At 37.7% G+C, this 23,748-nt stretch overlaps 1 protein-coding gene across 2 annotated transcripts in view; it reads left to right on the plus strand.

The window, feature by feature from the left end:
• Positions 1-23,748, plus strand: part of RAB6A (RAB6A, member RAS oncogene family) — an 81,619-nt gene that overhangs the window by 55,660 nt on the left and 2,211 nt on the right. For both annotated transcript variants that reach the window (XM_082629121.1, XM_082629120.1), the window contains exons 6-7: positions 1,095-1,188; positions 22,809-22,875. In XM_082629121.1, the coding sequence (XP_082485247.1) occupies positions 1,095-1,188; positions 22,809-22,875 (161 nt within the window). The remainder of the gene's footprint in view (positions 1-1,094; positions 1,189-22,808; positions 22,876-23,748) is intronic.

Consider the following 23,748-nt stretch of genomic DNA (forward strand, 5'->3'; position numbering starts at 1 on the left):
TATTGGGTTGGCCAAAAGTTCATTCGGGTTTTTCCATAACATCTTATGGAAAACCCAAATGAACTTTTTGGCCAACCCAATAAAATTTGAAAACAACATACATTTCTAACAGTTTGAGACTGGTTACATAAATTACGATAGTAAATTGACAAATTGTCTAGCCATAAAAAGTTATTTTACATAAAAGTTTTTAATCACAAAGCTAAATGCTAAAGCTAAGAGAAAATAGCATGCTATTAAGATTTTTAAAATTAAAAAAATGCAAGATGGGCTTCCCTGGTGGCGCAGTGGTTGAGAGTCCGCCTGCCGATGCAGGGGACACGGGTTCGTGCCCCGGTCTGGGAGGATCCCACGTGCCGCGGAGTGGCTGGGCCCGTGAGCCATGGCCGCTGAGCCTGCGCTTCTGGAGCCTGTGCTCCGCAACAGGAGAGGCCACAGCAGTGAGAGGCCCGCGTATCGCAAAAAAAAAAAAAAAAAAAAAAAAAAAACCAAGATGAGCTCAGCAGGTAAAAGCAAATCACTAAAAAATGCCTTTATAAAAACATTTTGTCAGATATAACATACACACAGAAGTGCACAAATTTTTTTATTGAAGTATAGTTGATTTACAATGTGTTAATTTCTGCTGTACAGCAAAGTGATTCAGTTATACATATATATACATTCTTTTATATATTCTTTTCCATTATGGTCTATCATAATATTAAATATAGTTCCCTATGCCATACAGTAGGACCTTGTTGTTTAATCCATTCTCTATATACTAGTTTGCATCTGCTAACAAACTCCCACTTCATCCCTCCCTCCCCGCAGCAACCACAAGTTCTCTATGTCTGTGAGTCTGTTTCTGTTTCATAAAAGTTCATTTGTGTCATATTTTAATTCCACATATAAGTGATGTTGTATGGTGTTTGTCTTTCTCTTTCTGACCTAAGTGCACAAATTTCAAGTGTATTGCAGCTTGATAAATTTTCAAACTAGTCTTGCCTGTATAACCAGCACCAGATCAAGAAAAGTTTTTTTCGGAACCTTGTTTATAATCTTTATATCATTATCTTTCAAAAAGATGAGTTTATCTTTTTTATTTTCTACAGGCAAGTGTCAATTGAGGAAGGAGAGAGGAAAGCCAAAGAGCTGAATGTTATGTTTATTGAAACTAGTGCAAAAGCAGGATATAATGTAAAGCAGGTAAGTGTTTTTTCATTATGGGCGAGTTGAGGTTATCAAATTGAAAAAACATAAAATAATTGTGTGAGTTTTCTATTCTCTAGTGTAAGATATTCTTCCATTTGGCAATAGCAGGCCTCATTAATTAGCGACATATCACAATGAACAGTGAAAAATCTAAATGTGGCATAGTTTGGGAAAAAGAGAAAAGACTTGCCAAACTTTTCAGATTGTTCATAGGACACGTATTTCATTTTGATTACAAGATTATGATTATAAGATGATTGCTAGGTTGTAAACTCACCATACACTCACTAAATCCCAACTGCATTGTTTCAAGGTAAATTTTCCTTATTTTAGTGTTTGATAGTAAGATTATGATAAAGCAGGTATTTGCTTTCAGGCATGGTATTTTGCTTGTTGTTGTAAAAATACATTCTGGTTACTTTGTCCTTAATAAACTGCTGGTGTTTTAACAGAGTTTATAACAGGAGTGTTTTGGGGATAGGAAAATATGGGGAGATCTCACATTGTCAAACTGTTTTCTAAAAGATGGGGTAACCAAAAACTTACCTGCTTAATTCTTCAAGGCTATGTGTCATGAGTAGTGGTCCCAGATTTATAGGATTTACCTCCCAATAAATTATTTTTTAAATTCTACATTATCAGTAGAGGGATAAAGTAAAATCCTTGAAACTGAATAAGTAGAGCTTTATGAAAAATTCTCTATATTGTTTTCATTTTTGATTGTCCCATCTCTCTTTGCCTTGAAACATATGTAAGTAATACTGAATTGTCACTAATTCCCTCCTCCTAGTATACTGTTTCATGGCTCCATATCTTTGTTCTCTTTGCTTAGAATACTCATTTTCTTCTTTTCTGACTGATACCTAGTCATCCTTTTAAGTGTCAGTTTAGATGTCAGCTCTTTAGAGAAATTTTCTCTGACATTCTCCACCATACCTCCAGTTATTATCATCTAGGTATTATCATTTAGTGATACATGACTCTCTTCTGTGTTTCCATAGATCCTTGACTCCTGTGAAACCACTGTCATAGAACTTACCACATTATATTGAAAATAGCTCTCCCATCAAAATTATATATTCTCAGACCTGCCCATGTATTTGGAATTTATTAAAGAGTTTGAGTAGGGTAGGATGAATTAGAAGATTGGGACTGACATATATACACTACTATGTATAATATAGATAACTAATGAGAACCTACTGTATAGCACAGGGAACTCTACTCAGTGCTCTGTTGTGACCTAAATGGGGAGGAAATCTAAAAGAGTAGATATATGTATATGTATGACTGATTAACTTTGCTGTACAGCAAGAAACTAACACAACATTGTAAAGCAACTATACTCCAATAAAAATTAATTTTAAAAGAAGGATTTGGGCTTCCCTGGTAGCGCAGTGGTTGAGAGTCCGCCTGCCGATGCAGGGGACACGGGTTCGTGCCCCGGTCTGGGAAAATCCCACATGCCGCGGAGTGGCTGGGCCCGTGAGCCATGGCCGCTGAGCCTGTGCGTCTGGAGCCTGTGCTGCGCAACGGGAGAGGCCACAGCGGTGAGAGGCCTGCATACCGCAAAAAAAAAAAAAAAAAAGGGTTTGAAAAATAGAAGTTGCCATAATATTATCATATGTCACTGCTCTAAGACAAAGCAATGGTAGCTTCATCTAGCTTTCTCTATTATAGACATTTTGATAAGGATATGAAATAGTTGCTTATATATTAGTATATGGGCTTCTTCAGGATATCTTTCAGTCTGGGTTAATGTCTAAAGAAAGGGTTACTATGGCCCCCTAGTCCTGACCCTAAGTAATCTCATAGGTTTAGAAGCTCTGAAATCATCAGCATACACTAGGCACCAGTATCTTCATGACATTTAATTGCTTCCAAGTTTAGATAACTCCTAGGATGTTAAGAATATCGGGTATATCATTCATTTGTTATTTTATAAGCACATAATTTTTTAGCAGCTTTATTGAGGTATAATTTACATACCACAAAATTCACTTGTTTTAAGTGTATGATTCAGTTATTTTTAGTGAGTTTACATCATTGTGCAGCCATCATCATAATTCGATTTTAGAACATTTTCATCACTAGGCATGTAATTTTTCCTAAAAGCCTGACCCATACAGACAGATATTGCTAGCCATTGGTAATGAAGAGAGACTTCTTTTACAAAACAGTCTTATCCTGAATTCAAAATCCATTTGCTACTTTTTAATTTCTCCTTATTTAGATGATATGTCTGAACATGTCCCTGATTCTACTGGGACTTGATTTTATTATTTTTTAAATATAAATGTGACCAAAATTACTGTTTTCAAACTTTGGAATAGATCTGCCTTTTAATTTTTTGTAGTTTCCTTCTTTTTTTTTTTTAATAAATTTATTTATTTATATTTTAAATTTTGGCTGCATTGGGTCTTTGTTGCTGTGCGCAGGCTTTCTCTAGTTGTGGAAGCAGGGGCTACTCTTTGTTGCGGTGCACGGGCTTCTCACTGCGGTGGCTTCTCTTGTTGCGGAGCATGGGCTCTAGGCACGTAGGCTTCAGTAGTTGTGGCATGTGGGCTCTAGAGCACAGGCTCAGTAGTTGTGGCGCACAGGCTTAGTTGCTCCGCAGCATGTGGGATCTTCCTGGACCAGGGCTCAAACCTGTGTCCCCTGCATTGGCAGGCAGATTCTTAACCACTGCGCCACCAGGGAAGTCCCGTAGCTTCCTTCTTAACTCACAAAAACCATTACTTTTCATTTTCTAGAGAGTACCACAGTATATTCGAATTTTATTTCAATATTTAGAGAATTATGCTTTGTCAACTCATGTAATTTAGTTAAGGAAGAAAGAAATCCTGGGACCCCCACATTCCCATGAGATAATGAAACCAAAAGAGAATCAAAATCTGACGTTAATAAGCACATTTAAATAACAGGTTAAAAATCTTCCCCTTTTAACTGTCAATAGTTCATCATATAGAATACATTTCTGTCATGTGTGAATACATTTCTGTCATGTGCAAAAATTACTGATTTTAAGTATTAGCTAAGAAATAAATCATATTTTTTATAGATTGTCTGTTCCTTGAATCAGTTTTTATAAAGGAGCTTAAGAACTAATTAACTAGAGTATCATTAAAAAACTTATTTAAATGACCAGAAATGGAAGAAGTGTTTGTCTTTTTTCTTTTAGTTGCACTACAAATCACTCCAGTGTTTAAAAAAAAAAAGCCTTTGATACCACTTGATATATTAGCTATATAGAAAAATTCAAATTTTCCTAAGTAAAATCTAAATCAAACCTGCCAAATAACCATTGCCCAATTCTTGACTCTGGACAATGCACCTTGTGTGGTTGGAGTTCAGTGCTTATTTTGCAAATCTAATGTTTACCATGCCATTGGAAACTTTGGCAATAGGGGAAAAAAATGTGACAAGTTTTCTCCAAGACAGATGTTTTTGAAACCCATACAGTTTACCATTGAGGCTAAATGTATTTTTCCTCCACCTTGCTGTCTTTGGTAGAGAGTAGAGTACCTTATATCCAAACAAAGATAAGAAAGGATAGAGGTTTCAGAATGGCAAATTGTACCTAGGAATATCTCCTAGGATTAGAGAATTGTTTAATGGTTCTCAACTTTAGTATGCATAGTTATCTGAAAGTTTATATACTGGTTCCTGAGGCATGACTCCTGGATATTGATCAGTAAGTCTAGGCTAGTGTCCTAAAGTCTACATTTTTAATAAGAATCCCAGGGAATTTCTCATGCAAACTGTACTTTGTAAAAAGACACAGGAAGCCGTAGAGATGGTTTGGCAAGTATGTCAGATCTATTCAGTTTGATAATTGTTTGAACGAGTATTGATTCCGTACCCCTGCTAGATACAGAAGACAGGCTTACTACACTCAAACTGCTCAATCTTTTGTAGAAGCCAAATTCAGATTACAGGGAATTAAATGTCATGTATCTGAGTGTCAAAAACTCTTGTCTTCATAAAGTAGCAGGACAAATGTAGTGAAATCCGGAAGCTCTTGTGATTTGCTCGTATTCACAACTTAGAACTAGTCGTTTAGATACCAAGTCTTATTGATTCTACTTTTCCCATTGCTGTATTAAGGCCCTTGTCTATTGCCTTGCCTGCTACCATAGCTTATTAACTGGTATCGGCCTCCAACCTTGCACTACTTTAGTTTACTCTCCATCCTGCTACCAGAGTGATTGTTTTAAAATGCAGATCTGATCTTGGAGAGGCAGTAATGAGCTGTGTCTTGAAGTGAGATCTGAGTTCCCTGCCTAAGAATTGAACCTGGGTAACCTGGGTGAAAACCAGGAATCCTAGTCCACCAGGGGCTAGAGGCTAGAAGCAGAGTTCCCCTGGTTCTTGCCTCCATTTGAAAGCAAGAATGTTTCAAGGAGGCAAAAACTGTAAAAACAGGTGCAAAGGTGCTTTGCAATGACCTAGAGGGGTGGGATAGGGAGGATGGGAGGGAGGCTCAAGAGGGAGGGGATACGGGGACATGTGTATGCATATGGCTGATTCGCGTTGTTGTGCAACAGAAGCTAACACAGTATTGTGAAGCAATTATACTCCAATAAATATCTACTAAAAAATGTACCCTTGTAATAATCAAAAGCAAGTTAAATGTTGATGATATATTCATTTGGGCCAAAAAATTGGCAAAAATTATAAAAATTGCAAGAACCCATAATTGGCAAGAAGATGAGGAAATTTCCTCATTTTAGTTAATTCCTCATGTTAAGTTATTGGTGCAGCCTTTCTCAAGAACTATTTTGCAATAAATGTATAAGGCCTTAAAAAAAAAAAGATGCAAAGTTTATTATTAAAGGCAGAGCACAACAAGTGGGAGAGCACACAGAGGAACAGTTTAGTTAAGACAGAAACAGGGCAGAGACACACATACCCGGAGAGAAAGGATGTGCATGTCCTCCCTAATGAGAAGGAGTGCAGTAAAGAGGGGCTTAAGTCATTTATATAGGGCAGTTCTTCTGGGTCTTTGTTTACCTTTGGCCAATTATCTGGTTTCTTTTTCAACACCTGACCTGCCCTAGGACCCTCCCCAACATGTTTGTGCAACTTTTTTCCAAGATGGATTCCAGCCCAGAGGCCTATGGGGGGGCCTTGGCATCACCTATTCTGTAGTGGTGACCCCTTCTTTTTGACCCACAAGGAGCCTTTCCACACATGTGCAATGTCTCCCTTGCCCCAAGGATGGGAAATATATGACCTCTTGAAATTTTACTCAGACAGAGTTTAGCCCCTCTCTGTTCCTGCCATGACTGTTATCTTAAAGTGTCCTCAGGAGACAAAGCCTGGCTATTTACCCTGTTTCTGTTGTTATTTCTATTTTGAAGTACAAACAGGAGGCTGGTTGTAAATATCTAACCTGGAGCCCACCTATCTCCTGTCTCAGGAAATGCACATAGGAGGCTAATTGTAAGTGTCCAGCCTGAAGCCCATCTTTTTCTTGCCCTAAGAAACGTAAACAGGAGGCCAGTTATAAATGCCTAGCCTGGAGCCCATCTATCTCCTGCCTCAGATCTGCTTAGGTTACATCTGTGAGTTTTATCCTGAATTTTAAGCAAACTCCTTAGTATGCTACACCCTGCTGTTCAGAATCTTTGATCTGGCCCCTCCATACATCACTGTCCTGTTCTTTGGCCACTACATATCCATACAATACTTCTTAAAGTGCCCCAAGTTTACTGTGTTCTCACATTTCCATTGTATGTGATTGTCCTTCTTTCTAAAACACTATTTCTTCCATCTGCTATTTGTAATTAAAAACTCAGTTTAAACATAATCAAATTTAGATTAAGTGCTTTTCCTATCTGTTGTAGTAGCACCCTTTTTTACTTTTAATATTGAAGTTTTTTGTCAATTCTGCCTCCCAGACTGAACTCAGTAAACGTTCATTGAATGAAAGAATAATATACTGTATTTATTTAATGAGCTTGAGTCTGTCTTAAGAATTTTCTAAGCTGGACTGAACAAGCTTAGAGAATCTAGGTTACATGGGGAATTGTGCTTCATTCAGTATTTTGACTGCAACTTAGGTATAGATACATTGAGTTTCTTTTAATTCAGCTATACTTTTATTGAACTTTTTTTTCCATTAGTTTATTGAGATAAACATTTATGTATAGTGAAATGCACACATCTTGAGTTTACAATTAGATGAATTTTGTTAAAAGTATATATAAATATAATGACCACACTAATGAAGATATAGAAATATGTTGTTTAATTTTTTTAATTAAATATGTTGTTTAATATTTGGGACATTTCTAGATATTTTATTGTTATGGCTTCTAATTTAATTCTGTTGTGATCAGAGAATATACTCTGTAACATTTTAGTCATTTGTAATTTATTGAGACTTGTTTTATGGCCTAACACGTGGCCTGTCTTGGTGAATGTTCCATGTACACTGGAAAAGAATGTCTTTCTGCAGTTGTCAGATACAGCGTTCCATAAATAATATAAATGAGGTCAAATCTTAGATAGCACAGTTAATAGGCTTGTTCAAATCTTAGATAGCCTTAGTAATTTTGGAGGGTAGTGAGAAGGGGCTATTAAAATCTACAACAGCAATATTTGTATCATGTGTTTTGTATATAGTTCAGTCAGCTTTCTTCTTTTTTTCCTTCGCCATGCGGGATTTTAGTTCCCGGACCAGGGATTGAACCCAGGGCCTTGGCAGTGAGAGCACGGAGTCCTAACCACTGGTCGCCAGGGAATTCCCTAGTTCTGTCAGCTTTTACTTCATGTGTTTTGAAGTTCTGTTTTGGGGTGCATATATATTAGCATTGTTAACTGTCCTCCTAATGTGTTGACTTTTTTAATGTTAAGAAATACTGCTCTTTATCTCTAATAATATTCCTTTTCTTTATCTGATCTTAATATGGCCGCACCAGCTCTCTAATTGCTTATTGTTCATTTGATATATCTTTTTCTTTGTAAAGTGGGTCTCTTGTAGATGGCATACGGTTGGACCTCCCTTTTTTTTTCTCCAGTCTGAAAATCTCTGCCTTTTACTTGGAGTGTTTGGTTTATTTAGATTTAATGTAGTAGGACTTATGTCTACCATTTGTTCTTTGTTTTCTGCTTGTCCCTCTTTCATTTTTGTTTTAATCAAATATTTTTATATTGTGTTTTAATTCCTCTTTTGATCTTTAGCTAAATTTTTTCATAACCTTTTTAGTGGATGCTTAGGGGTTAAACTAGCGTTAATATTATACCATTTCATGTGAAATTATGCACACTGTCCTTCGTGTTATTGTCACATTTTATATTTACATATATTATAAACCTCCATAATAAACGTTTAAATTTTTCCTTTAAACAGTAACTAAGAGAAGAAAAAAGATAATATTTTCTATTTATCCATATATTTATCATTTCCAGTGCTCTTCATTCCTAATTATAGATCTGAGTTTCACCTGGTATTTTTCTTTAGCCAAAATAACTTTCTTTACTGTTTCTTATAGGGGTATCCTGGTGATAAATTCTCTCTGCTTTCACATACTCCATAAGGCCATTTGAAGAATAATCTTGAAGAACATTTTGCTAGTTTTTGAATTTGGGGTTGACAGATTTTTTTCTTCCAATACTTTAAAGATGCCTTTCGATTGTCTTCTGGCTTCCATTGATTTTAATGAGAAGGGAACTCTAATTTATATCATTCTCTGTTTGTAATGTGTTGTGGTTTTTTGTTTTTTTGTGGTTTTTTAAAATAAATTTATTTATTTATTTTTGGCTGCGTTGGGTCTTCGTTGCGCATGGGCTTTCTCTAGTTGTGGCAAGTGGGGGCTAATCTTTGTTGTGGTGCGTGGACGTCTCATCACGGTGGCTTCTCTTGTTGCAGAGCACAGGCTCTAGGCTCACAGGCTTCAGTAGCTGTGGCACGCAGGCTCAGTAGTTGTGGGTCGCGGGCTCTAAAGCGCAGGCTCGGTAGTTGTGGCGCCCGGGCTTAGTTGCTCCGTGGCATGTGCGATCTTCCTGGACCAGGGCTCAAACCCATGTCCCCTGCATTGACAGGCAGATTCTTAACTACTGCGCCACCAGGGAAGTCCCTGTAATGTGTTGTTTTAAAGTATTTTTTCTGCCCCATTTTCTTCTTTTCTCTCCTGGAATACCAGTGGCACATCTGTTAGATGGCTTGATATTACCCACGCCCCCTGGTCACTGAGGCTTTTGCTCATTAATTTTGATATTTTTTCCCTCTTTTTTTTTTTTTCAGATTAGGTATTATTATTGATGTGTCTTCAAGTTCACTGATCCTTTTTCTGCCATATTTAAACTGTTAAGTCCATCCAGTAAATTTATTATTTCAGATATTGTAATTCAGTCCTACATTTTTTTCATTTATTTCTTAAAACTTCCATTTCTCTGTTGGAATTCCCCATCTGTTCAATCATTATGGTCATTGTTACCTTCGAGTTCTTGAACATATTTATAGTAATTGCTTTGAAATTCTTGTCTGCTAATTCCAACATCTGGGTCAATTCAGAGTCTATTTCTATTGGCTATTTACTTTTTCTCTTGCCTCTAGGTTAGATTTTTCTGCGTTTTTTTGTTTTGTTTTTTTATGTGTATCTAGTAATTTTTGGTTGTATGGTTGGCATTGTGTGTGCGTAGAAACTCTGGTTTCTGTTATTTCTCTCTGCTAAATTCTGGGTTGTATTATAGCAGGTTGTTATATTGCTGGCTGATCACCATGAACTTGCGGAGTCTTGAAGTTATGCATTGTTTGGGTGGATCTATAGAAAGGCTGAGATGTTTATCAAGCTTTTCTATCTTGGTGGGATTGAAACTCTAAACTGTATCCCTGGAGCAGGCAGTAGCTGAAATCTCTGCTCGTTTCTTTCAGCCTTCTGCTTTCAGGTGAGCTCCTTGGAATCTCTCGTACATATGTACCGTTAAAGAGTTAACTGATGATTTGCAGGAATTTTATGTGTAGATATTAGGGCTCCTACTCTTGGCTCCCTCCTTTTTGTTATTTTCTTCCTTAATACAGCCACTCTGGTAGTCAGTTGACACCTCAAACCTGTAAAACTCTAGTTTTCTGCTTGAGTTCTGACCACCCCATATTGTTCAAACTAGGATTGGCTCTTGAGAAAACCTGTATAAAGGTGACTCTCACCCAGTGAGTGTGGGTTCCCTTCTAGTGTGAATTCCTCCTAGTTTGTATCTGCTTTTTGTTGCTCTTGAGAGCCTTCAAATAGTTGTTGTCCACAGTTAGTAAATGCTATCTGCATGAGAGTTAGTCCTATATAAGCTACTCTGCTGTTACCAAAACTGGAGTCTGTATTGAAATTATGGGGTAAAAATTAAAATATCTGATAAATGAAATAACTGAGACTATTTAGCATGTACATACTTAGTTTTATTTAATATAGAAGACCAGTTTGTTCCACAATTCCATACAGAATTCCTGAATTCTGTATGTTATTGCTTATCTAAGGTTAATGTAAGTAGGTTTTTGAATTAAATTATTTGGTCAGTGAGTAACACATATCAACAGAAGTGACTATGAAGAAATAATCTCAAATTCCTTCTGAGTTTTTATTGTAGGTCAGTCATAATTCAGAAATGGTGCTGGTATTCAAAAATTTACCAGGTAAAATTTACAGTCCAGTCACACTCTTGGAAAACATTGAGAGTCACAGTCTTACGAGCTGTTAAGTAAGCATTGTGTATGTTTGTTCAGCCATGTGTTTGCAAAATGCAGTTACTTTTGATGATTGTGCATTGTACTTATTTTATTTGACAAAATCATGCCTGTTCACCAAGAGGTACACAGAAGTCTTTCTGTATATAAGACATGTATATCAGTACCGAAGGTACCATCTAGTTGTACTTTACATGTACAGAAATGTCTTTTTAATTTTCTGCTAATTGGATTCCTCCTCCCCACTCACTCATGTACTAGATTATAATATATATAATAAAAGCTTAAAATGGGCTTTCTCTATTGCTCTTTTTCCTTCTTAAACAATTCTAGGAGAGATTTCACTAATGCATCATTTAATGTCTAACCATGGTTCAAGTAATTGGACCTTAATGCCTGAGAACTTTGGCTTAAAATAAAACAAATTTATTCCTACCCAATATGGCTACTTTTTCTTCTTATTTAAAGATGTTCTTTGCTTAAAACCTTTTGCCCTTTAGTCTGGTTTAAGCATTTAACCCTAACACCTTGTTTCTGTCTTAAAGAATATTTTGTAGTTTTTAAATAAAAACTATCAGGGTTAGAACTAGAATATATAATAATAATCTAACATGATCACTTGTAGTATATAGGATATTTAAATAGTGATTTTTATCCTTTCAATATTTCATAAAAAGACAGCCTAAGAAAAATTTACCCTTTATTTTTCTAAATTTGTTTTTAAAAAAGCAATAATATTGCTTTCTTTATGAAAGTTGTCTGGTGTTTAAATTGCTGAAGGAAATTGTAATGATAAGGTGATTATTTAAGGCTCCACCTCATTTTTCATCTGAGAATTAGTACATTCTTTTAATGAAGTATTTAGTGTGTGGGTGTCACCCTCCTTATTATATTCTCTAATTTTACAGTACTGGAAAATGGAATAGGAACTGAAACACTCCTTGATCTGTAACTTCTAGACTCATCCGTGCTTATCAGAAGAAAAAGATTCGTTTGAAAGAGAAGGGAGGACTTTGTGAGAAATTAATGGTAGCTGATGGGCATCAGCACTAACAAGTCAGTGAAAACTTGTGTACCATTCACAGTGGAGTCGTGTGTGTATGTGCACGCGCGTGAATGAAAATTATTTTATACCTGCTGAGAAAACATATTTATTTTAAGCATTGGTAGGAATGGTGTCTTTCCTATACCACTGAATCCCATGTCAACCACAGTTCTTGGCTCATAGCAGGTCTTACTCTTATACTTTATCACATACCTTATTCCACCTGTATCAAGTGCCTACAATATGTAGGACCACTGTAGGTTCTTTGGAGAGCATAAAGTTATGTAAAATATGGTTCTTGACTTCAGAAAAAACTTATAGTTGAAGAGAAGAATTACATTCTCATGAAAGCTATGCAGTGAAAGGTAGTACATGATAAATGCATAGCAAATGCTACAAGATAGTAAGATCCACGGTAATTACTGAGATGTAAAATGAATGCTGGCACAAGGAGGTATATTTGTTGCAGAAATGAAGAAGATCATACACAGTTAGGATGATCAAGGAAGGCTTTGTTTAAAAATGCCGCAAAAGGGACTTCCCTGGTGGCGCAGTGGATAAGACTCTCTGCTCCCAGTGCGGGAGGCCTGGGTTCGATCCCTGGTCAGGGAACTAGATCCCACATGTGTGCCGCAACCAAGAGTTCACATGCCTCGACTAAGGAGCTCGCATGCCACAAATAAGGAGCCTGCAAGCCACAAATAAGGAGCTGACCAGCCACAACTAAGGAGCCTGCCTGCCGCAACTAAGACCCCATGCAACCAAATAAATAAATATTTAAAAATAATAATAATAAAGATTATTTATTTTTTTAAAAAGCCACAAAAACAGAGCTAAACCCTTGAGGTGTATATTTGATTTGTATAGATAAGATGATACTCCAAGGAAGAAGAGAAATTAACATATAATACAAGACTACCTACTATGCAATGTATAAATATTACGTCATAAATATTAACTTTAAGATATTTCTTTGCTGTCTTCCTACCAGGCACTTTACATACAATATGTAATGTTTATCTATACCCCTAATTTATCCTTTTGTGCTTTATATCCCTAACACAGTAGGACTTTAATATCACTAAATGTCAGGAAGCCATATACATGGTGAGCATGAACTGGTTGAATGAGAAATTATTATATTGACCACGCTCTTTTTTAATTTTATTTTTTAAAGATTTATTATTTACTTATTTACTCATTTATTTTTGGCTGCATCGGGTCTTAGTTGCAGCACGCGGGATCTTCGTTGAGGCACGCAGGATTTTTCGTTGTGGCACGCAGGCCTCTGTCTAGTTGTGGCATGCGGGTTTTCTCTTCCCAGTTGTGGCGCACAGGCTCCAGGGTGCATGGGCTCTGTAGTTTAAGGCACGCAGGCTCTAGTTGAGGCATGCACGCTCAGTATTTGTGGCACGCAGGCTTTAGTTGCCCCGCGGTATATGGGATCTTAGTTTCCTGACCTGGGATCGAACCCACATCCCCTGCATTGTAAGACAGATTCTTTCCCACTGGACCACCAGGGAAGTCCCTGACCATGCTCTTATTAAGTCAATTCACTCATCAGAAGTCCATACCATTATGAAGTTTACATTCTAGTATGGAAAATTAGGCCATAAATATAATACTTCATGAGGTTATAACTGCTGTGGAGAAAAGTAAAAGTAAGGTCAGGGAGATAAAGAGTACTGGTGAAAGGGTTAAGATATTGATGTTTTGTAAAAGGTAATCAGGAAAAGCCTTTCTGATAAGGTGATATTTGAACAGAGGTCTAAAGGAATTGAGGAAGTAAGTTGTTTATGTATCTAGGGAAGAACATTCCAAGCATCAAGTGCAACAACAAGTTCAAAGGTACTTGGCATGTTTAAGGAATAGTACGGCTGGTTCAGTTAGAGTGGAGTGAGGGAGGGGGGCAAGTGTTAGGAAATAAGCTTACAGAGGGATCGTTCTAGGGGACAGAGGTCTAAGTCCATGTAGGCTGTAGCAACGATTTAGGCTCTAGGCTTTTATTCTGAGTAAGATAGGAAGCTGTTGGAAGGTTTTAATCAGAGATTTGACATGTTCTGATTTAGGATTTAAAAGAAATCACTGGCTGCTCTGTGAAAAATAGACTGTAAAAGGGTAAGGGTGGTACGTGTGGAAAGCAAAAAGATCCATTAAGAGCTGATTGGAAAAAAAAAAGAAAAAACCAGTAATAAAATAACCTTTCATTTAAGAAATGCTAGGCTACCAAAATTAAAGTAGAGATCTAGCAAAAAATCAAAGTTAGGGGCTTCCCTGGTGGCACGGTGGTAGGGAGTCCGCCTGCTGATGCAGGGGACACGGGTTCGTGCCCTGGTCCGGGAGGATCCCGCATGCCGCGGAGCAGCTAGGCCCGTGAGCCACGGCCGCTGAGCCTGCGCGTCCGGAGCCTGTGCTCCGCGGCGGGAGAGGCCACAGCAGTGAGGGGCCCGAGTACCGCAAAAAAAAAAAAAAAAATCAAAGTTAACAGATACTGAGCACTCATCATATGAGAATTGTGGTGTATAAAACACTCCCTGCCCTTACAGTACAAAGATTACTTTCATAAAGGAAAATTTTCTGTATGTTGATGGAACTGATTAACTTAGCTTACTCTTTGAAGAATGGAATATCCTCTTGCTTATAAAGTACTTAGTTAGTCTTATAATAAAGGTAAGAACTGGTAGCAACAATTATTTTACTTTGAAATCTTCATTTTACCCCTTTAAATTAAATACCTAAAATCATAGCCCAAAATATTCAGCTTGAAAGTTTCTGTGGAGAGCCAATATTCAGCTTGTCATCATCCCCAGAGCTAATTCCTGTAGCTGTCACTGCAACTTAAATATGCCATTTCTCCCTAGAAATTACAAGTAAAATACCATACACCTGGAGGTTAGAGTGGAATTGATACCATTTTTCCAGGAAAAGAAAATATTCTGGTAAGCATCCTGAGAAGGATGCGCCAGAATGCCTATAGGAAGTGGATATTCTGTTAATCCAAGTGAGAGGATTTAAAAAAAAACATTACCAACTGTACTGGCCCCATAGTTAGTCCTCTGTCATTTCTAATATAGCAGAAGCCTCTTTTAGCATATCATTGGCATTTAAAATATGGATTTTCCTTTAATGATTATTTAAAACAACTTAAACCCCTAGAGTTTTCTCCTTCCTGTCTTACATATATTTATGTAAGGATAGAACTTGGCTTTTGTAAAGCATTTTCTTGGCCTATTTTGGGATGTCCTAAGTTTAGTATAAGTTAGTGACATTGATTCTTTTATTGGGTTGGCCAAAAGTGCCTTTGGTTGTTAAGTAAAAATAAAAGACACATTTTTCATTTTCACCAAGAACTTTATTCTTTTTTTTTTTTTTTTTTTTTTTTTTTGCGGTACGCGGGCCTCTCACTGTTGTGGCCTCTCCCGTTGCGGAGCACAGGCTCCGGACGCGCAGGCCCAGCGGCCATGGCTCACGGGCCCAGCCGCTCCGCGGCATGTGGGATCCTCCCGGACCGGGGCACGAACCCGTGTCCCCTGCATCGGCAGGCGGACTCTCAACCACTGCGCCACCAGGGAAGCCCTCACCAAGAACTTTATTGAACAAAGTATTCACCGTTTTGTTCCACTACCTTCTGCCATTTTTCAGGCAACTTCATTATTCTGTTTTCCCAAAACTTTTTATCTTTTTGAGCAAAGAACTGTTCCCGGTGCCTTTTACAGTCTTCCAGGGATTTTTTTTCCATTAAGAGAATTCTGGAAAGACCAAAATAAATAGAAATCTGAAGGTGCAATGTCTGGTAAATACGGCGGATGAATCCGAACTTCCCAGCCAAGCTGTAAGAGTTTTTGTCTGGTCATTAAAGAAACATGTGGTCTTGCATTATCCTGATGGAAGATTATGCGTTTTCTGTTGACTAATTCTGGACACTTTTCGTCAAGTGCTGCTTTCAGTTGGTCTAATTGGGAGCAGTACTCGTTGGAATTAATCATTTGGTTTTCCGGAAGGAGCTCATAATAGAGGACTCCCAATCCCACCATGTACACAACGTCACCTTCTTTGGATGAAGACCAGCCTTTGGTGTGGTTGGTGGTGGTTTATTTCACTTGCCCCATGATCTCTTCCTTTCCACATTATTGTACAGTATCCACTTTTCATCGCCTGTCACAATTTATTTTAAAAACGGAATGTTTTCATTACATTTCACTAGAGAATTGCATGCAGAAATACGGTCAAGAAGGTTTTTTTTGCTTAACTTATGTGTAACCCAAACATCAAAGCGATGAACATAACCAAGCTGGTGCAGATGATTTTCAGTGCTTTAGTTGGATATTTTCAGTGTGTCGGCTCTCTCCTGCATGGTGTAACATTGATTGTTCTCAATTAATGTCTCGATTTGATTGCTATCAACTTCAACTGGTCTACCCGACCATGGAGCATCATCCAGGGAGAAATCTCTATCACGAAACTTCGCAAACCAGTTTTGACATGTTTGATCAGTCACAGCACCTTCTCCATACACTGCACAAATCTTTTTTTGCGTTTCAGTTGCATTTTTACCTTTCTTGAAATAATAAAGCATAACATGCCAAAAATATTGCTCTTTTCCTTCCATCTTCAATATTAAAATGACTACACAAAAATTCACCAATTTTGATAAGTCTTTTTTTAAATTCATGCTGATATAACAGCTGTCATATACAGTCTAACAAAATTATTTCGAATGGAGTTAAAGACAACTGAGCTCTACCAGAGCCATCTTACGGAAGAAAACGAACAAACCTTTGGCCAACCCAATAATTTAATTGAAATATTTTGAGGTAGCACCGGATTTTTCAAATACATTGATTAAATTTTTATGTCTGTGATTTTTGTATATAATAATAGTGTTTCACAAAGCAAATTCCTCTTCCCAAGATTGTTAGCTGTTTCTTCACACAGCCCTTTCCACAGTGCTTTCCATATAGAAAGAACCTCCATTTATACTAGGCAACATAAGGTAGTAGGAAAAATATGAATTTTAGAATCTTGACTCTGCTATTCATTTGGTGGATGGCAAATACTCTCTTTAGCCTTAGATTTCTATAAAATGGGGATATCAATACCTTCCTCACAAGTTACTGCAAGGATTATGATGAGAAAATCTGTAAAGTTAAGCACTCAGTATTACCTTTTTTCTTGCCTACTTAATTTGATTGATTACTTCACACTCCTTACAGATTATTGTTACAGCATTGGCCTTACAGCACCCTCACAGCACATTAGAATCATCTGGAGATTTTGGGGGGTTTTGTTGTTGTTTTTAGCCATGCCGCGGGTCTTGAGGGATCTTAGTTCCCCGACCAGGGATCAGACCTGTGCCCCCTGCAGTGGAAGCGTGGAATCTTTTTTTTTTTTTTTTTTATGCGGTACGCGGGCCTCTCACCGTTGTGGCCTCTCCCGTTGCGGTGTGCTCCGGACGCGCAGGCTCAGCGGCCATGGCTCACAGGCCCAGCCGCTCCACGGCATGTGGGATCTTCCCAGACCGGGGCACGAACCCGTGTCCCCTGCATCGGCAGGCGGACTCTCAACCACTGCGCCACCAGGGAAGCCCGGAATCTTAACCACTGGACCACCAGGGAAGCCCCTCATCTGGAGAACTTTAAATGAAACGTACTAAGGACCTAGCCCCACCCACACTAGTTGAATCTGTCTTTGGGGGTGGGACCCAAGCATCTGGTGTTTTGCTTGTTTTAAGTTTCCTAGGTAATTCCGATGCACCATAGGTGTTGAGAACTGGTCTTGAAGGAAGGACTTCACACATAACCTTTCAAGAAAGCTTTCCTGAAGTATTTAGTTCTAATTATTCTCAAAGGTAAAAATAAAAGAGTGGGAGGACCTATGGGGTCATGTTAACCTATTTACTCTTCCGTGCTGAATATATTTAATTTTGTAGATAATGGAGGCCTGTTGCTTTCTTTGAGTGTATAGTTCTCTGGGGAATTCCCTGGCCATCCAGTGGTTAGGACTCTGCACTTCCACTGCAGGAGGCACTGGTTAGATTCCTGGTCTGGGAACTAAGATCCCACAAGCCACGCAGTGTGGCCAAAAAAAAAAAAAAAAATGTATATTTCTCAGATCTACCAGTTAATGTTCTGGTCCCTCTTTTTTTAAAAATTAATTTATGTATTTATTTTATTTTTTGGCTGCATTGGGTCTTCGTTGCTGCACGCAGACTTTCTCTAGTTGTGGTGAGCAGGGCTACTCTTCGTTGTGGTGCGTGGGCTTTTCATTGCAGTGGCTTCTCGTTGCAGAGCACGGGCTCTAGGCGCATGGGCTTCAGTAGTTGTGGCACGCGCGCTCAGTAGTTTTTTTTTTTGGCTCATGGGCTCTTGAGCGCAGACTCAGTAGTTGTGGTGCATGGGCTTAGTTGCTCTTCAGCATGTGGGATCTTCCCTGACCAGGTATCGAACCCGTGTGCTCTGAACTGGCAGGCGGATTCTTAACTACTGCGCCAACAGGGAAGTCCCTGTTCTGGTCCCTCTTAATTGTCATTTCCTCCCATTATATTTGCTTGTGTTAATTGAATCTTTGTTTTTAAAAAATCCTTTTTCATATTTGATTGGAGAGATTCAGTGGCATTTGTTTTTCCATCTAGTTGAAGTTTATCAGCATTTTCCTTCACTGTCACTCTGCATATAAATTTAAAATTCCTTTTATGATTCCTTTTTCTACAAGAAACTGAGTACACTGATTTCTTTTGTTTCCTTTTTTCTGGGGTCGGGAGGAGTCAGTGGGCATAAGTATTGATAATTTTTCTTTTACTTGATTTTAAAAAACAGGCTTTCTCAAATCTGTGATCATCTGCTAAATAGTATTATGGATAGTCATGCCTAAAGAATTATCTGAGGGACTTCCCTAGATAATTCCCTGGACCCTAAGTCCAGTGGTTAAGACTCCATGCTTCCAATGTAGGGGGCGAGGTTTGATCCCTTTTTGGAGAACTAAGATCCCATATACTGTGCAGCACGGCCAAAAAAAAATTAAGAATTATCTGAGAATTCAGATGGAAGTGAACCCAAAAAAGCCAGTGGGTAAAGGCACTAATCAACTATTTGTACTGCACTGTGTGCTTTCTGATGTGTTTTCACACGCATTAGCCATTCTTAAAACTAACATTTTAAAGAATATCTACTGCATGTCAGGTACTAGGATAACAAAGATGAAATATGAGCCTTGTCCTCCAGTGGTTAAAGTCTAGAGGGAAAGACTGGGAGGTAAATAGACCATTATAATCAGTGTAATAAAAGCTCTGAAAGAAGAAATGCAGGGGACTTCCCTGGTGGCGCAGTGGTTAAGAATCTGCCTGCCAGTGCAGGTGACATTGGTTCGAGCCCTGATCCAGGAAGATCCCACATGCCACAGAGCAGCAAAGCCCGTGTGCCACAACTACTGAGCCTGCGCTCTAGAGCCTGTGAGCCACAACTTCTGAGTCCACATGCCACAACTACTGAAGCCCCCGCTCCTGGAGCCTGTGCTCTGCTACAAGAGAAGCCACCGTGATGAGAAGCCCGTGCACTGCAAGGAAGAGTAGCCCCTGCTCGCTGCAACTAGAGAAAGCCCGCACGCAGCAACGAAGACCCAATGCAGCCATAAATAAATAAACAAACAAACAAACAAACAAACAAATAAATATATTAAAAAAAGAAGAAGAAATGCACGGTGCTCTTGGAATATATAGAAGTGTTTAATTAGATTGGAAGATGATGGGATTGAAGAAATCTGGGAATGGGTTAGGGAGGTTTTTCTCAGAGTTATCAGGGAATGGATCCTGAAGGGTCTATCAGCTAGACAGATTGAGCTGGGAGCAGGGGAGGATATTCCTATGTTATATTATGAGAATAGGTAGATGGGTGTAACTCTAACAATACCCTCCCTGAAAGACCTCATTAGTTATGTACTTTTCACTAACTAGAACTTACTTTAATTTTTTAAAAAGCCTCAAAACTTGTAAACCTCATTCCATTTTCACAGAAGGTAAACAGACCTTCCCTATGCCTCCCCCACGAAAAAAAATTTTCAATTTCTAAGCTAGCCCATAATAAAATATTCTTAGAAGCCAGAAAGATTATGTATCTTGAACAGGTAGGCAGTTTAATGAATATTTCATGTCCGAGCAAGCTATGAGATCTTGGGGAAGATTTCTGGATTTTCCTAAGTAAGAACATTTCACTTCTGCTTTAATATTTTCAGATGATCTCTCCCAACCCCCCCACATTTTTCCTGTCAGTTTTACATAGTTTCTTAAAGCAGGATTTTGTGCCTATTGGTACTTTGCTGTAGTCCTAGAATTCTTGCAGAATTTCAAAACATTCTGTTCCCTTAGCCCACAGGACCATGGGTTATTGTGAGTGCTACTCAATTCTGATAGGAAGAGAGCTACTGTATATGAAAGAGTTTCTATGTAGAAGATCAGCCCTAAGCAGTTTACATAATGATTTCCCTTAATTTTCACAGTAATCTAGTCAGTTAAGTGTACTGTTGTCTTAAGCCCATTTTACAGGTGAGAAAATTGAAAAACAGAAAGATGGCCTGTCACATAAGTGGCCTACCCAGAATGTAAACACTTCACCTTTTAGGTTTTAGCCATCTCACCTTAATATCTTTTGCTTTCAATATGTGATTTGTATGTCTTTGTAGTCATAGTAATACACTGGAATTATTGAAAGAAGTCTTTATGCACACTGCTTTTTTTAGTGCCTTCCTTTGCCAGATGAAGTCCATATTCTTTGCAGGTCTTTCTTAGTCTTGCTTTCAATATATATATGTAGCTTCATTCTAATCCTTTTAAATATTGTGTGCTCCAGTCGGTCTGGACTACCTAACCATTCTTGAAAATCATTGCAGCCAAAACTGAATATCACCATTATAGAACGAATTTCTGGGATACAAGATTTGGTTTAGTGACACATTGTCAGCTGCTAGATTATTCCAGTAGTCACTATACTCATTGCTGGTTTGCAGTACTAAAGAGATGGCTGTTGTCAGTTGATGTTGGAGGGGGAACACATTTTTTTTCAGGCTTTCTTATTGTCTATAAAATATGTTTTTCCTTCATACTCTATATTCTTTATCTCTGGATGAAAAGTGATTTTTAATGGGTGTTAGACTTTTCCTGATGCATAAAATTTTGAGCTGACAAAGTTGACATTCTGCTTTTAATTCATTATCTAATACTATTATATAAAAACTTCAAAAAGATTAGAATTATTGTCCAACTTTGCATGCATTAATTAATTATAAACGCTTGCTAGTTTTGAAAGGGCATAATATTCTTCCTAAAGTTATCTAATGCACTATATTAACCTATTTCTGTGTTCATTTTGCCTTTGTAAATTTTAAGTTATTTTTGTTCATAAAATTAACAGCTTTCACAGACATTAATTATTGCAGCATTTATTCTTGTATCTAGATCTAGAGTGCTGATCTGTATTTGAAAATGAGTATTCATATATTAATCCAAATGGACCCACCTTTATACAATTAATGTTACATTGATTTGATTGATGGTAATTTACACAACCACATGATCTTTGATCATGCACAGTTTCTGATGTTCCAAGTAAGCATTCTGCAATTTTAAGTCTTAATAGCTGATTTTGGTTGAATATTGAGGCTAATGCCTAACTTTGGCACATCTCTAAATGCTACTAAACGTTACAGAACCAAGACAATTATACTTTTATTCAGGTCTTCCTTAATCCTACCACATCATACTTATTGCCTACAGATAAAAATTTGCTCCTTTTCTATACTTCTTTCCCTAGACAGATTACATATAGTTCCATTCTTTCATCTTTGGCCTTCTTTCTGTTTCTTCTCATTTTAATTCAGCAACATTTATGGAGTGCTTAAACTCTGAGTGCTTTGTATGGTATGTTTTTCAACTATGTGAAATCTTTAAAACTGCCTTTAAATCCCAACTCAAATGTCATTGCCTGAGGAATTTACTCAGCCTCTTGAGTAGGGCCTTCTTACATCTGTATTGTCATATCATTTTCTACTTCCTTAGTTCATAGCACTCATTGCATTGTAACACAAGGAATGGTTTGAGTCTATCTCCTTTGCAAAACTGTGAGCTCCTTGAATCTAAAAAGCACATCTTGTTCATTTTTGTGTCCCTGGAGAACTTCAGACAGTGCCTCAAGTAAGCAGGTACTTAGTATAAGGTAGTTAACATCATATGTGCATTTTAATTTATAGGAATTTTACACTGCATGCCTAACAAAAAGAAATGATTGAAATAATCTGCAGTTTTACCTGCCATTCTTCCCAGTAAGTGGATAGCTAGGATTGGACATGAAGTAGAGAGTATGAATCTGTTGTTCCTTCAGTCAGTTTCTGTTTCCACATGCCTCTCAAAGTGAACATCTCACCAGGATTGAGTGTGGTATGGTGCTTTCTAACATAGTGATTTCCTAAGGAGTTATCAAGGGCAATTTTGACTAGATTGACTTTCTCCATATGTACACTAACTTTAGAACCTAACTCATTAAAAAGATAGGAATGCCACTATACAGTGTAACTAAATGAACATTCTGTCCTTACTCTGAGTTTCTGTAGTAGTTTGTTTTTATGACTCAAATGGTATTTTTGCTGCTTAGTTCTTAGCTGTTTGTTCATGTCTAATCTCACTCGTTGGAAAGCAAGGATCCTCTTTGTATTTGACATGCTGGTTTTCACATGATATTCATTTTTAGAATAAATAGACATTTTAATGTGCTTTCATTGTGCTAAGGTCTAAGGAATAACCCAGAAGCCATATCCTTTAACTCAACCATCCAGTGGTCATCCCTTTACTTAATACCTTTTGCTAAATTTTCCCTCCCAATTATCACGTCTCTTTTTCCACAGCTCTTCCGACGTGTTGCAGCAGCTCTACCTGGAATGGAAAGCACACAGGACAGAAGCAGAGAAGACAGTATCCTTTCTGTTTCATCAGGAAATTTTATTGTTACTACAAGTCTTTAGAGCCCCACTTGGTTGGCTTAGGAATATTATGCCATTGCCTTTTACAGCCAAGAATTGATGGTTTAGGAGCAAAAAATTTTTCTATAACAAATGAGATCTGGTTATCCAATTGCATTCTTTGCAGGCTGCTGCTCACTACGATTAATCGGTGAGAGGTTTTGTGTTTGTTTGCTTGCTTGATGTCTAATGAACAAGAAACTCTTAACATCCCACCCTCCTGCTTCTTAATTTTGACATCCCTTGGCTCTGGGCTTTTTCCCCACAATATATATCATATTTCCTTCCCCTGCTTTTTCTATCATATGAACTGTCTACTTGGCATAGGCAGGAGATAACTAAGTTTGGAGCTTTATCGTGGCCTCTGCTTTCAAAAATGGGACAGAATGAAGCACATGTAATATTAGTTATTTAAAAGAATTTTGATATATTCCTTGTTTGTCTCATATTTACCTTCTAGTCTTTTTCCATATGCAGACCGTTTTATTAAGCCATAGAATTCATAGCACTTTGTATTCAGCTCTTCCCACTTCTGAATGTTTTTTGTTTTGTAAGCCTTTATTTTAGCAGCATAATGTGATCTATAGAGTTGAAGCCCCATTATTTATTAAATTCTCCCCCTGTTGTGGAACTCTCTTATAGGCTATTTTCAGATTTTTATTATAGATAATTTTTTAAGGAACATCTTCTTTATATGATTTCTTACTCCTGTAGAATAATTTCCTTAGGATAGATTTCCATGAGTAGGAATTAACCTTATTCTGAACCTTGCTGCATATAGAAGATATAAGCAAGTTTATTCCATATGAGCACCTTATATGGTGAG

This window comes from Mesoplodon mirus, assembly GCF_964341445.2.
Source record: "Mesoplodon mirus genome assembly, chromosome: 7".
Lineage (NCBI taxonomy): Eukaryota > Metazoa > Chordata > Mammalia > Artiodactyla > Ziphiidae > Mesoplodon > Mesoplodon mirus.